Source organism: Suricata suricatta, chromosome 2, assembly GCF_006229205.1.
Source record: "Suricata suricatta isolate VVHF042 chromosome 2, meerkat_22Aug2017_6uvM2_HiC, whole genome shotgun sequence".
In the NCBI taxonomy this organism is placed as follows: Eukaryota; Metazoa; Chordata; class Mammalia; order Carnivora; family Herpestidae; genus Suricata; species Suricata suricatta.
The window spans coordinates 43,239,466-43,253,715 of record NC_043701.1 but is presented as its reverse complement, the minus strand read 5'-3'; the positions used below and the strand labels follow the sequence as shown (position 1 = coordinate 43,253,715).

The 14,250-nt window shown below is 35.0% G+C and overlaps 1 protein-coding gene across 5 annotated transcripts in view; it reads right to left on the bottom strand.

Moving 5' to 3' along the window:
• NT5C3A (5'-nucleotidase, cytosolic IIIA) overlaps nucleotides 1-14,250 on the bottom strand; it is a 51,096-nt gene that overhangs the window by 10,812 nt on the left and 26,034 nt on the right. Inside the window, exons 1-3 of one of the 5 annotated variants that reach the window (XM_029925413.1) lie at nucleotides 9,688-9,793; nucleotides 8,888-8,982; nucleotides 5,045-5,099 (exon numbers count right to left, since the gene is read on the bottom strand). The exons of 1 other annotated variant lie outside the window; for it this stretch is intronic. In XM_029925413.1, the coding sequence (XP_029781273.1) occupies nucleotides 5,045-5,080 (36 nt within the window). In that variant the 5' untranslated portion in view covers nucleotides 5,081-5,099; nucleotides 8,888-8,982; nucleotides 9,688-9,793. Of the gene's footprint in view, nucleotides 1-5,044; nucleotides 5,100-8,887; nucleotides 8,983-9,687; nucleotides 9,794-14,250 lie in introns of those variants that run through there. 3 more of the 5 variants (XM_029925421.1, XM_029925428.1, XM_029925437.1) reach the window with 3 other exon arrangements.

Sequence of the window (14,250 nt, the reverse complement as noted above, 5' to 3'; positions counted from 1 at the left end):
TTAAGTATATATTTAAATATATATTAACCTAGTGTAGGTACATAAAATATATTTAAATATATTTAACTGAAAAGATGCTTCAGTATCTTTGTTCCTTTAATTGTCCTAAATCCCAAATAATTCCACTGTTCTTGGCATAAATTTTACAAAGGATTTATTTCAAGTTAAGACAATTACTAAAAAGTATGAGATCACCAGCATGAGACTCTTGATCTTGGGGTCAAGAGTTCAAGACCTACATTGGGTGTGAGGCCTATTTAAAAAAAATTAGACCACCTGGGCTTAGGCTGCTACTCAGCTGGTTTATTCAGGATTTAGTGTGCTCAACAATTTAATGTTAAATATTGTTTCTTTTTTCTACCCTATCACAGGGAGAATGAAACTGACCAGAGTAAACCACACAAGCACAGACTCTTACAGCACGTGTAAAAGAGGACGGGGGTGGAAGGGAATTATGGGGCAGTTAATAGCTCCACAGTATGATAAGATTGTAAGAGAACCCCCAATCAAGGTTCTATACTGGTTTGTATCCTTTATTTACTTTATTCTGGGTATGTTACCATCAACAGTAAGATATTTCATGTGTATCACAGACATGGTTATAAAAAATTCCCTAGACCTTATATCTCTGCTCCAAGAGCATGTAATCAGTTAACTTTCTTAGGTCCTATGCTGTCTCTACATAATGAACAAAATTAGAAAATCAGAAAAGGCTAAAATGTTTTCCTAAGACTGAAAGAGAAATGCATGAATGTACAGGAAAGAGAAATGTTAACATTAACATTTTTTCCACTAATGAAAGATACTACAATACACTTAATTTTAAAAAGCCATATTTAAACAGTATAGGATAAACTGTAATGCAACTGCATACAGAAAGATTCTTTAACTTAATTGGACATTAAAGGTGTCAACAGAATAAAGGTTATCTAAATCTTCATTTTGTAGTGATTTTTCAATAGATGAGAAAAGCAAATAGGCACTTTTTTATACATTCCTTTTCTTCATTCATTAATCCATTAATTTGCTTAACAAATATTTACCTGTATCTACTTTGTGTCAGACACTAGACGTCAGAGATATGATCATCAGCAGTACTTACATCGCTATTGCTTTCCTGCTGAGTTTTGGAACATCACTTCGGTAGCTCCCTTGCAAATACCTCATCTAGGAAGTTCATTTCCTAACAACTAAATTCTGCTCTTAAGTCTGCCTTACCTGGCAGATGTGTAGCACTCAGCGTATGTTTGACTTAACTAAACCATTACTGAAAACAACAGAAGATAGGAAAGCAACAGACAATATATGTCACTAACCATATTTTCAGAAAAGAATAAACGTTTCGGTGTGTCCATACTGACAAAGATATCCACCCTCACATTCTACAATACGTTAATTAGAAAAAAGTTTTTCTTCACTAGGATAAGATAACCTGTTTCAGATAATGGATAGGAAAAAAGTACCAAGGCTACTTCAAAGTAGGCTGGTTTCTGTTAGGTTAACAACTATTAGAAAGACAACCAGAGGCTGGAGGCATTGATAACCCTGCTTCTGTACAATACACAGCCATTCATTTTCAGATAAATAAGTAGTAAATACCCTAATAGCACCAAGGTGAAATCACAGTGATGAAAACAGGCGAAAAGAGCACCAACTTTCTCCAAGGAACACAACAGGAAAGAGGGTATAGGTGTAAGAAATTTAAAAATGATTATATCTGCTTTGGGTTATATGGTAATAATGCATCCCCCCGCCCACTTCCACGATACACATATAATGTCACCAAAGTATATCATAAAGACTTCTCAGGAAGTTGAGATACTGGGTATTTTACTCAAAGATTTTAGAATGCAACCTAAGAAATATAATCTTAAAATACTATATGAAATGTGTCAAAGAATATCAGAATACCAGAACATTAGGAAGTATAGTGCAGGAATATACATTCTCACATATCACATACTTTTGTTACCTCTTCAAATCCCTTCTTCCATATTTCTCTTGGACAAAAACACACCTGTTTGGTAGCACTTAAAATAATAATACTTCAAATTTGAAAGGCAAGTTATTTTGAATTGTCTGAAAAATTTTCAACTTAATTCTGTGGAAAATAAATAAGTGGCTAAAACTGTCCATTATTTACAAACAAAAGAAAATAAATTCATTTCATAAGCTCATAATGTAAAATGCTGAAAGAGTAAAGTTTTCCTCACAATAATCAGGGTATTTTGGCTGATGACTGGAGCCAAATCTGAATCAATGCTAACGATGGCCTCACAGAAACCTAAAATACATGTGTTCTGGCTGATCTCTAATAAAATGTATTTGTACAGATAAAATGGTCTCCTATCACCAGTCTACTCCCTTAGTCAAAAAGCAGTGATTTCTAAAGAAGTGGATTTCAAAGTTATACAGTTTTATTCACAACTCTATAGAAATACTTGATTATTTAACATTATCTTTATCTTGTAGATACACTGAGACAAGATATAACAGAGATCTACATGGCATAGTTACAAAATTGTCCTAATTTTACCTGTATTTTCTGAAAATGGCCCAATAAACATTAGTTTAAATAACTTAAGGATCTCGGTCCAAAGTTCTCAGGGGGAGTATTTTTGTTTTGTTCTCCAATGTTCATACTGGGTACAAGCAAAAGACTTCATTACTACATTGATACAAAGGAGGGGGCACTACAATTTTCATGTAGCTACATAAAAAGTTTAGGTCCAAAGCCACCTATTCAGACTGGTACGTTCACTCGCATACATAGATGACTCTATGATTTATTTGGAATTTATTATTCATTTATAATTTATCACCATCTTCCCCTGCCTACCACATATGTGGCCTGTCTCCATATTAAGGGAGTATAGGCCAAATTCTTTGACTCATTCACCATGTAGTCATCAAGTATAAAGCAGCTCTGCAAGAGATATAAATGTTTTAGTAAGACAAACATCTTGTGCTCCAAGTGCAAGTTCTCTAAAACGGTCTGTAATACAGGAGGCCAAATAAGTCATCCATTGCCCAGAGGTCCAGATAAAGTGCAAGAGGAACAGAAGAGACTGAGATTATTTCCACTGGGGCCAAAAGAAGAGCCAACTGAGCTAGGCTTCCACAGAGAAGCAGGATTTGTACATGCTGAGATGAAGAGTCAAAGTGGAGGGGTGTAAGGTGGGAAACAGTAGCTCTGTTTGTCTAACAGTTTAGCGTATGTGGAGAAGTGTGTCTGTGTGTGTGTGTAGTATGGAAAGAGATTTGGAGCCAGATCATTAGAAGTTAAGAATAACATCCTAAGGAACTGTCAGTCTAAAAGATGTTTATCAACATTTTTAGAAAAGCAAACCCAAGGTAAAAATTGTGCAACTAATGCAGTGATAGTAAAAAGTACATAAATATATACCTTTTTTTTTTTTTTTTGGCTTGTTTTCCTTCAATAAGTCTCTTTGTGGGTTGATTATGGTGCTACTTCCAAAGAAGACATGCTAGAGGGTTCTGGACTCAGGTAACAACAAATCATATGGTTGGACATACCTACATCATGAGTATTCATTTTGGTTAAAAAAAACCAACTCAAGCAAAAATAAAAAAAGTAAATAAGTTTGGACTGGCTTAATTTACATCTCAGAGATAAACGTTCAATAGCAACTAATCAAATGCTGACCAGGCAATGGAAGCAAAGACCATGCTGAGTCATGTATTTGGCTGAACCAAACAAAACTGCCCATTTTGGACTATCCAACATACCAAAGCATAACAATTTCATATGCTCCATCCTAATAGCAATAACTACACCGATGGCAGTTTACTCAGCACTTTGAGTCAGCCTTCACTTCCTGTTGCATGCTGGATAAGGACAGCTAAGCTGAACAAGAGATTTATTAATTGTGACACAAAGCTGTTTCCATGCTAAGTCATGTTCTGGTTTACAGACTGAAATGAAAAAAAGAGAAAGAAGAAGAAAAAAATAGAGAAGAGGAAGAAGGACAAGACAGAAAGAAAATACAAGGTGATTGTGGGACAGTTGTCCTCTTTAAAAGAGGGGGAAATTGTGATTTTTAGGATTTCACCATTGTGAATATGGAAGAGATGTAATTTTTTCCACACATGCAAATAAATGCTACTTACATGGTTAATTAACATTTATTGAGCGCCTGCTTTCTGCTATTAGGCACTTTACATACTTTTCTATTAAATATAAATAAGAATATCTCATTTATAAGATGAATAAGGTCTAAAAATCCAATGTATGCTATGGTGACTATAGTTTATAACACTCTACTATATAACTGAAGTTTGCTGAGAGTAGAACTTAAATGTTCTCCCTTACACCCTTCAAAAAGTTAAATATGTGAGGTGACAGATGTGTTAAGTAGATGGGTTCACAAAGTATAACAAATCTCAAATCATCACATTGTATACTTTAAATATTTCACAATTATATATAATGTCAATTATATCTCAGTTATATCTCAGTAAAGCTGGGAAAGAATATGAATAAAATAACAAGAGTTTAGTATTTCACACCATTTCTTAAAGGTGAGATTATTGCCCTCATTCAAGGGTATCACAGCTCTTAAGGACTAAATTAAGATCTGGAGCCAGTTCTGACTCCAAAGCCTGTATTTTTTCTTCCTTATCCTAATGTCTATATAGCAATAAACTCTACTGTTAAACAAAAAGTTTTTTTTAATTAAACATTTGTCATTTTAATTCAGATGCTGAATATAAAACATCTCATGCTGTATGATTTAAGTGTGTTATTGCTGAGTGAGGAAAATTTAGCACAAAAAGGAATGAGGTAACCATTTCATATGCTGAGAAACACTATAATACACATCATATTTCAAGCAAAAAAAATTTAAAAGGTAAGTTGAAATTCAATTCAACAAATGTTTGAGGTTCTATTGTGTTTGACACATTGTGAAGGGAGACCTGCATAAAGTTACAGTCCCATAATTCATGATCTGGTTAGAGACAGAGGTAAAAGTGGTGAAGATTCACCATTAATAAATGGAACTGGGAATACTCAAATACCCACCATTTTCACATGCACAGCAGAGTCTTGATTAGGCATTTCTTGGTTATCCAATCTTCTGGATTTCCCCAGGTGATGTCACAGTAAAGGAGAGAGAAAAAAAGTACACGTGACATACATATATTTCAGGCTGTTCCTGTATGTTAATGACATAGTAAGGTGGTACTTTTGGTTTGGTTTAAATACCAGGTTAGTGAAGGCAACCTTTTTCCTTTCCTAAGAAGCTCTACAAAGATTTTCTCTAACTCACAAAGGCTGGAGTTAAAAATTTTGTATGAAAAATTTGTAGCTCTCCTGTAAGAACTTAAATAGTGTTAAGATTTTAAAGAAAGAGTTCAAGTGAAAGTTTACATTGCCCAGAAAATGCTTTATTACAAGAATATTTCACCAAAATTGTCTCGACATAGAAGGATGAAGTTTGTGGGAAAATTATGCATTTCTATTACTCAATCAGTGAAGGACTATATGAATAGAACTTAAACATAACACAAACAAACTTGACAAAAATCAAGTTTATTCTTTGATTTCCCATGTTAAACTCTTTAACTTTGTGAAATGATGTGACTAATATCTGAACTGGGTCTGAATCTAGCACAGTGTCTGGCTCAGAATAAATATATGATACTGCTTGTTAACTGAATGATCATTTTACAGGTTTGGGTGAAATTTATACATATCAGTTTGTTATACCCAAAGAAGTACTTTTTAAAATATCTCTTAATAAAATAAAATACTTCTTATAATTACTATATTTATTTTTCATTTTTGCATATCAGTCTTAGGGAGATTTACATACTTTTGGTCTTCAGTGACTCTACTTAAAGTAGTATTTAAAAAGGGCATCGTTAGGGTGGCTCAGTAGGTTGAGTGTCCAGCTCTTGGTTTCAGCTCAGCTTAAGATCTCACGGTTCGTGGGTCTGCGCCCCATGTCCAGCTCGGCACTGACAGTGTGGAGCCTGCTCGGGATTCTCTTTGTTCCTCCCCTGCTCACACATTCTCTCTCAAAATGAATAAAACTTAAAAAAATTTTTAAAATAAAATAAATAAAAAGGGCAACTTCTTCAAAAGGGAAAAATCTTTTTCTTAATATTTGGACATTATATCTGTGTTCTTTATAGTTAAAATGTACTGCAGTGTTTTCTCAAATTCTAAAATTCATTCCTTCCCCTTTCATTTTAAATGCATAAAATTAGGAAATGTTTTATAAAAAGGTATTTTCCCCCCTCTCTCACAAAGGCTGTTAGTAAGCTAATGGTTTTATGACTGGTGGCATCTTAGGGTTAAGTAAACAGTATTTCCAAAGAGTAAGATACTTCCAATTTTTCACATCTGAAAAATAGCACAGTATCTGCAGAAGTGTGTATTTATCTATCTATATACTCTATATAACTCATAAAAGCTTTGATCACTACTCCCAAAATGTAATTGTAATGGTAGTTTGGGAATTAGTAGTCTTTACATGATTGTAGTCACACTGAAGTAGCCTTTCCTTTCTATCAATCCTTATAAAGAGGCTGCCATGGAAGTTGCCTGCAAATCTGTTTCGTCATTAATAGAAACTAAAGCATACAATATGCTTATGGTTTTCCTTTCCTGCTTAATATCTGAAAAGGGGGTCTATATTTCTCTGAAAGCACTATATAAAGTACAGCAGAGTTGGGGCTCCTGGGTGGCTCAATTGGTTAAGCATCTGACTCTTGATTTCAGCTCAGGTCATAATCTCACGGTTCATGAGTTCCAATGCTACATCAGGCTCCACACTGACAGTGTGGAGGCTGCTTGGGATTCTCTCTCTTTCCCACTTTCTGCCCCTCCCCTGCTTGCATGCGCTCATTCTCAAAATAAATAAACATTAAAAAAAAAAACCACAGTAGAGTTTACAAAAACACCATGCACCCTGAAACATTTGAAAAGCCCAAAGGAAAAGAGAATTCAAGCAGTGTAGAATACATTTTAGTATCTGGGAATCTCAGACTTTCATGTTACACAGAGCCAGGCAGCCAATTCCTCTTCACTGCCTCACCCCCAATTTTGGCTCTTTTTGGACCATTTATGTTTAGTAATATAAGATAAGGAAAAAAAGCCAATGTTAGTAAGTGAAAAAAGTAATTATCTTTCTCATGGTCTCATCATATTTTATTAAAAAAAACCACAAACAAACATAAATTTGATTATGAAATTTGTCCAAGTTTAGGACATTGTTTTTGATAAGTAAACCTAATAGTTCATGGATACCATGTAAATTTCAACTGAAGATCCTTGCTCTTCCCAATTCTCATTGGCAACTTGACCACAACGTATCCTTGTTCAGAGATAGTATCACATAAAATGATACTGTTGTCCTAATACAAAAATCACCCCATTGTTTCTCTCATTACAAAAGTGTAAAGACTAAGGCACAAGTGCCAGCATTCTAGCACTATTCTGAGGAAGACACTGAAAATTAGGGCAGGGTATTTTTAAACCAATAGGCTTGTAAGCCTATACTTGGTATATAATGTTCTGGCTTACTTTGCCAACAGTCATCTGTTTCAGATGCTTCAAGAGAAGAGCTGTTGGAATAAACACATCAAGCGTAGAAGACATGATCAAAAATAGAAAATACTACCCTGGAACTATGAACTTTCTTCACAGGAAGTTTTGAAGTTTTAAAGTCTTTGGAATTTTAAATGTGGACTGGAAAATGTGGAAATTGGAATACTTTGTGTGCTTTCATTACGAGGTTAAGGTCTCTGCTCTAACAGTATTCATTAACAAAGAATCTGAGGTAAGAGGTAAGAATTTCGCTTGAATAGTCAAATTCGATAACTGAAAAGTTTTAGCTATCATGGTATTTCCTTCTGAGATCATTAACTTTACCTTCAAAAGATACTAACAAGTCAATGACTGAACATTTCTATGTCTATATGAAAAAAATTTACTTGCCTTTATACAAGTTTTAAAGTATCTGAATGCAAACTGAATACTTTTTTTTTGAAATTTTATTTTATTTTTTTTACTTTATAAAGTTTCATATCTGAATATTTTAAAGGTTCACTAGACTCTATCTTATGTGAAAAGTGAGAAAGATTAAATTCATTAATATTATTGGTTTAAAAAATAGTGATGCTGCTTTACTTGTGATACTTGCAGAAACATTTACACTATACAACAATAAGGTAATGAAACTTTGGATGGTAAACTGTACACTACTTACATAAGAAAAGATGTGTATTACTAGAATTTGGACAGGGTATCTATCAGCAACAGCACTAAACTTCCAAATGAATCCATTTTTACTGCACTTTTCCAGCAACCTGTATTACTTGTGATACAGCTTACGTTTTTAACAATGACACTTTCTTAGGGTGATTAGCACACAGAAAAATCAAACTTAAATTTGTTATTTCAGTAGCATTGTAAATCAGTTTCGTGAAGCATTTAACTAATTTTCCCTAATTAGATTGTCAAGGCAACAGTGAAAAAAGTATATACAAACTAGAAAGTGAAACTTTCTCGATACAGACATAAACCAGAAATGAAACTAAACATTCTCAGGTCTTTCCTGAGCCCGTTTGGAGAAAGAAAAAAGAAACTGAATAGGAAAAGGTGGTAAGGGAAGAGGAGATAGAGGAAAATAGATTTCAAAGGCTAGTTATTTAAAAATTGGGAATTTATACCAATTTCCTTAAATAGTAAAACTTGGGTTCTTGGTCAGACTTTTATGGACACTTAAGAAAATGCACAATTTCAGAGCTTATAATTTATTCATATATCCCCCCCACCCCCACTGCTCTAATATCTAAGACCAATTTTCAAGATGAGTAAACCAAGGCACATGGAAATTAAGTAATTTATACTGATTACCCTTAGGGCACTCTGAGTTCTTCTGTCCTTGAATTGTCCTAGAACAACAGCATAGGTGGTAAGCAATATCCAGAGATGCAGGGCGTGAATATAGACTGCCAATAAAAACCAAGTAAATTGCTTTAAGAAATGGTGTGCTGTATTATCTAATTTTCCTGATTAAAAAAAACTATAAAAAATAAGGTAAGTTCAATTATTTAAGTCTAAGTTAGCTATAACATTATAGGCTTTTAAAGTAATATATGTTTGAACCTTAATCTTCAATACATAATTTGTTATAAACCTTAGAGACTATGATCCAGCTTTTCTCAGTCCTCAAACACACCAGTATAATTCCACTCCATGAAAGCTTGGCTAAAACTCACAGTCATGTAATAAAACTATCTTTATTACTAGCCATAATAAATGGTTCTTAATCCTAGGGACACAAAGCACGGCAATCAGCAAAATTAAGTCACATAGCAACTAAATGAACAACAAATTGGATCTTACAATTTTTTTTCCCCTTTGAGAAGAGATTTCAGAGGTTACTTTGCTTTTACCTAACATTTAATATGTGAAACAAGAAGCTCTTAAAGTTAGATCCTATAAATTGTAATTTCTGAGACCCAAGACACTGCAAAGTCATGTATATTCATATCTTTGCAAATGTTAAAGTTTTGCATTATACTGCTTTATTCTATTCTTATTCCTTAATTTGTATTTTTAAATGCCTAAACTTTCACCAAGATACTGAACCAAATAAAAGATAAAGTTAAACAAAAGAAACTCATTTGTTTCTGTGAACTGTACACACTTACCCTGAAAGTAACCGGACCAGATACGCCAGCAAAAGAAAATTCTTCCTGTCTGAGAAGTACTAATATAGCACAAGGTGCAACTGAGGGCGGTTCCAAAAGTCTTGGCTAAGCTCTATGCAAAAACAGTCTTGTGACGCATTACTACACAGTGCTTTATTATGCTCTGGGTGACACTTGCTAGCTCTGAGCTGATCACCAGCCAGTCTACAGAAAATGATCAACTGAAGTAATGTGACAGTTAAGAGAAGGTAAATCTGTACTATTACAGCTGGCAACCTGCCCTGCAGAGAAAACCAGAACTTCCATGTTAACATGTACAAATACTCCCTTCCTCATCCTGTTTTTTGGTTGTCAGTGTACTTGCAGCACATGCATTTTAAAGTATGAAATTATATATATATATTTAATGTTCTTTTTACTTATTTTTGAGACTGAGAGAGGCAGAGCATGAGAGGGGGAGGGGCAGAGAGAGAAGGAGACGCAGAACCGGAAGCAGGCTCCAGGCTCTGAGCTAACTGTCAGCACAGAGCCTGACGTGGGGCTCGAACCCACGAACATGAGATCTGACCTGAGCCGAAGTTGGAGGCTTAACCGACTGAGCCACTCAGGCGCCCCAAAATTATATTTCAATAGAAGGTAAAAAAAATTAGGTTGTGGTTTCCAGAGACTGGGGGGGAGAGGAGAATGAGGAGCCACTGCTCAATGGGTACAGAGTTTCAATTTGGAAAATGAAGGGTCTGGAGATGGATGGTGGTGACGGTTGCACAACCTCAGTGTATTTAATGCCACTGAGCTGTACACTTAAAAATAGTTCGAAGAGACAAGGGCGCCTGCGTGGCTCAGTTGGTTAAACATCTGACTTCAGCTCAGGTTATGATCCTGTGGTCTGTGAGTTGGAGCCCTGCGTCTGGCTCTATGCTGACAGCTCAGAGCCTGGAGCTTGCTTCAGATTCTGTCTCTCTCTCTCTGCCCCTACCCTGCTCACTCTTTGTCTTTCTCTCTCCCTCTCTCAAAAATAAATAAACGTTAAAAAAATTTAAATTAGCTAAAATAGTAAACTTGATGTTGTGTATTTTATCACAATTTTATAAGACACATGAAAAAATACATGATGCATGTTAAGTGTGGTCACTAGAATGTGAAGAACATTTACTACAGGGCACTGGGATTTAAGTGATATTTATTTTTACCTTTTTCTTCATATTGCCTACACTGCAAATTTTATCAACACCATGCATGGATTTACTAAAAAAAATTTGAACATAAACAATGAAAACTAATTTTCATGGTTAAGAAATTGAAAAACGTGCTTCTCCTGTTGGAAATAAATGGTCAAACTATTCTGAAGAAAAATATTTTTAACTTTTAAAGAGAGCAAGTCTTGTTTTTAACGTGGGTAGCAGGACTGCAATATGCTAATGCCATATGTCAGGGCCTCATAGATAAGTTACACTTCCCCTGGGGAAGCTTTATCATCAGGAACATGAGGAAGCTATACTTTCGTAAATAAATTTTTATATCTGTCTGTCCTCTCTCTTCTATGCTCAAGAGAAGCCGAACCCACATAACATTTCAGCAATCATATTTTGTGAAGTAGCATGCTCTATTAAAAACAGCCTCTCAATTTTTTTAAATGAATTAAAAAAACTTTTTTTTTAAATGTTAAATGAATTTTTAAAAGGCCACTAACAAATTATCCAAACTTGGTATCTACCAAAGGTTAAAATTTTGGCACAGTGATCTTATTTTACTAAGATGAGAAGACTTAAAACAAAACATTTTTCTACGAGAAAAATCTTTTATACTCTACTAATGGAGGCTCAAGGGCAACCAGGTGATCCTTTTTAAAAATACTCTGTATTATGTATGAATATGATGACTTAACTGTCCTGTAACATATCAATATAGGCAGCAACGATAAGAATTTTACAGATACCACTTAGATGAGTCAAGATAAGTCATTCTCAACAACAATACAGGATGCTGGTGTCAGAGTTCTTTGGAGGGCTGTTTAGAAATACTGTTAAAAGCTTTAGAAATATACATTCCCTTTGACACACCAATTTTATGCCCTAAGGATTTTATCCTAAGGAAATAAGGCAATACACAAAGATCTAGTTGCCAAAGATACATAGTTGCCATCTAGTACACAAAGATATATACTATAGACTTGTTTTATAATACTGAGATTGTAAACAACCTAAATGCCCATTATCATTAATATAGAAAAGGTGAATACACTGTGGTATACACATAAAATAGAAGATTATACAGTTCCCCATTGTTATTAATTGCTAAAATTCATTGTATGTTTACTATGTGTCAGATACTTCTAAGTCCTTGACATATTTCATCTCATATAATACTCATAACCCAAGAACACGTGTGTTATCATTATCTTCATTTTACAGGTGAGTAAATTAAGGCTGTAGCTGGCAAGTGACAGAATGGATTCAAACTCAGGTCTTTCTGATTTCAGAATTCATGACTAAATCACTGGACAGTACTGCTCTATGATGAGATCAATATTTACTCATGTACTGAGATGTACATGATCTACTATTGAAAGTTATGAGCATCTACAGCAAGAGTCCAATTCTGGGGGAAAATTCTTTATACAAGCATAATAAAGCCTAAGATAAAATACATAAGACAGTATCTGTGCTGGGATTAAGGGGCCATTTTCCCCCCCTGAACTTTATAAAATGAATTCCATGGGAAACAAAAAATGATTTAAAATGTTACAGTAGTAGCGCAAATTATGTATATAATCGGAAAAGAAAGTTAAAACAACTGGAGCTAGTCAATATCATGGACAGATTATTTGATACAGTATTTTTCTTTCTTTTTTTTTAAAATTTAAATCCAAGTTAGTTAACATATAGTGTAATAAGGGTTTCAGGAATAGAATTTAGTGATTCATCACTTACAAAACCCAGTGCTCATCCTAACAAGTGTCCTCCTTATTGCCCCTCACCCATGTAGCCCAATCCCCCACCCAACACCTCTCCAGCAACCTCAGTTTGTTCTTCTTCTTTTTTTTAATGTTTTTTAAAATTTATTTTTGAGAGACAGAGACAGTGCGAGCAGGGGAGGGTCAGAGACAGAGGGAGATACAGAATCGAAAGCAGGCTCCAAGCTCTGAGCTAGCCGTCAGCCTCTGCAGAGCCTGACGTGAGGCTTGAACCCACGAACCGTGAGATCATGACCTGAGCCAAAGGCAGACGCTTAACCAACTGAGCCACCCAGACGCCCCTCAGTTTATTCCTTATATTTAAGAGTCTCTTAAGGTTTGCCTCCCTCTCTCTTTTTATCTTATTTTTCCTCCCCCAATATTCATCTATTTTGTTTCTTAAATTCCACATATGAGTGAAATCATAATCAACCGATTTTCAACATATCAGGAAAGAATATCCAATGGAAAAAAAGTAATGGTGTTGAGTAAATGGTGTTGGAGAAACTGGAGAGCCACATGCAGATAAATGAAACTGGATCATTTTCCTATACCAAACACAAAAATAAATTCAAAATGGATGAAAGACCTAAATGTAAGACAGGAAACCATCAAAATCCTAGAGGAGAAAACAGTCAACAACCTCTTTGGACCTTAGCCACAGTAACTTCGGATTTGACATGTCTCTGGAGGCAAGGGACACAAAAGCAAAAATGAACTATTGGGACCTCATCAAGATAAAAAGATTCTGCACAGTAAAGGAAACAATCAACAAAACTAAACGGCACCCGATGGAATGGGAGAAGATATTTGTAAATGATATTTCAGACATGGGTTAAATATCCAAAATCTATAAAGAACTTATCAAACTCAACACCTAAAACACAAATAATCCAATGAAGACATGGGCAAAAGACATGAATAGACACTTTTCCAAAGATGACATCCAGAGGGCTAACATACACATGAAAAGATGTTCAACATTACTCATCATCGTGGAAATGCAAATCAAAACCGCAATGAGATACCTACCACCTTACACCTGTCAGAGTGGCTAAAATTAACAATCCAGGAAAAAACAGATCTTGGTGAGGATATGTAGAAAGGAGAACACTTCTGCACTGTTCATGGGAATGCAAACTGGTGCAGCCACTCTGGAGAACAGTATGGAAATTCCTCAAAAAATTAAAAATTTAGCTACCCTATGACCCAGCAATTGCACTACCTGTATTTATCCAAAGGATACAAAAATGGTGATTCGAAAAGACACATGTACCCCAATGTTTATAGCAGCACTATCAACAATAGCCAAATTATGGACAGACCCCAAATGTCCATCAAATAATGAATGGATGAAGATGTGGTACACACACACACACACACACACACACACCATGGAATATTACTCAGTGATCAAAAAGAATGAAATCATGGGGTACCTGGATGGCTTATTTGGTTGAGTGTCTGACTCTTAATTTCAACTCAAGTCATGGTCTCAGGTTCATTGAGTTTTAGCCCTGCATTGGGCTCTGCATTCATAGTGCAAAGTCTGCTTGGGATTCTCTTTTTCTCTCTCTCCCCACTCCTCTCTGTTTCTGTCCCTCCCTCAT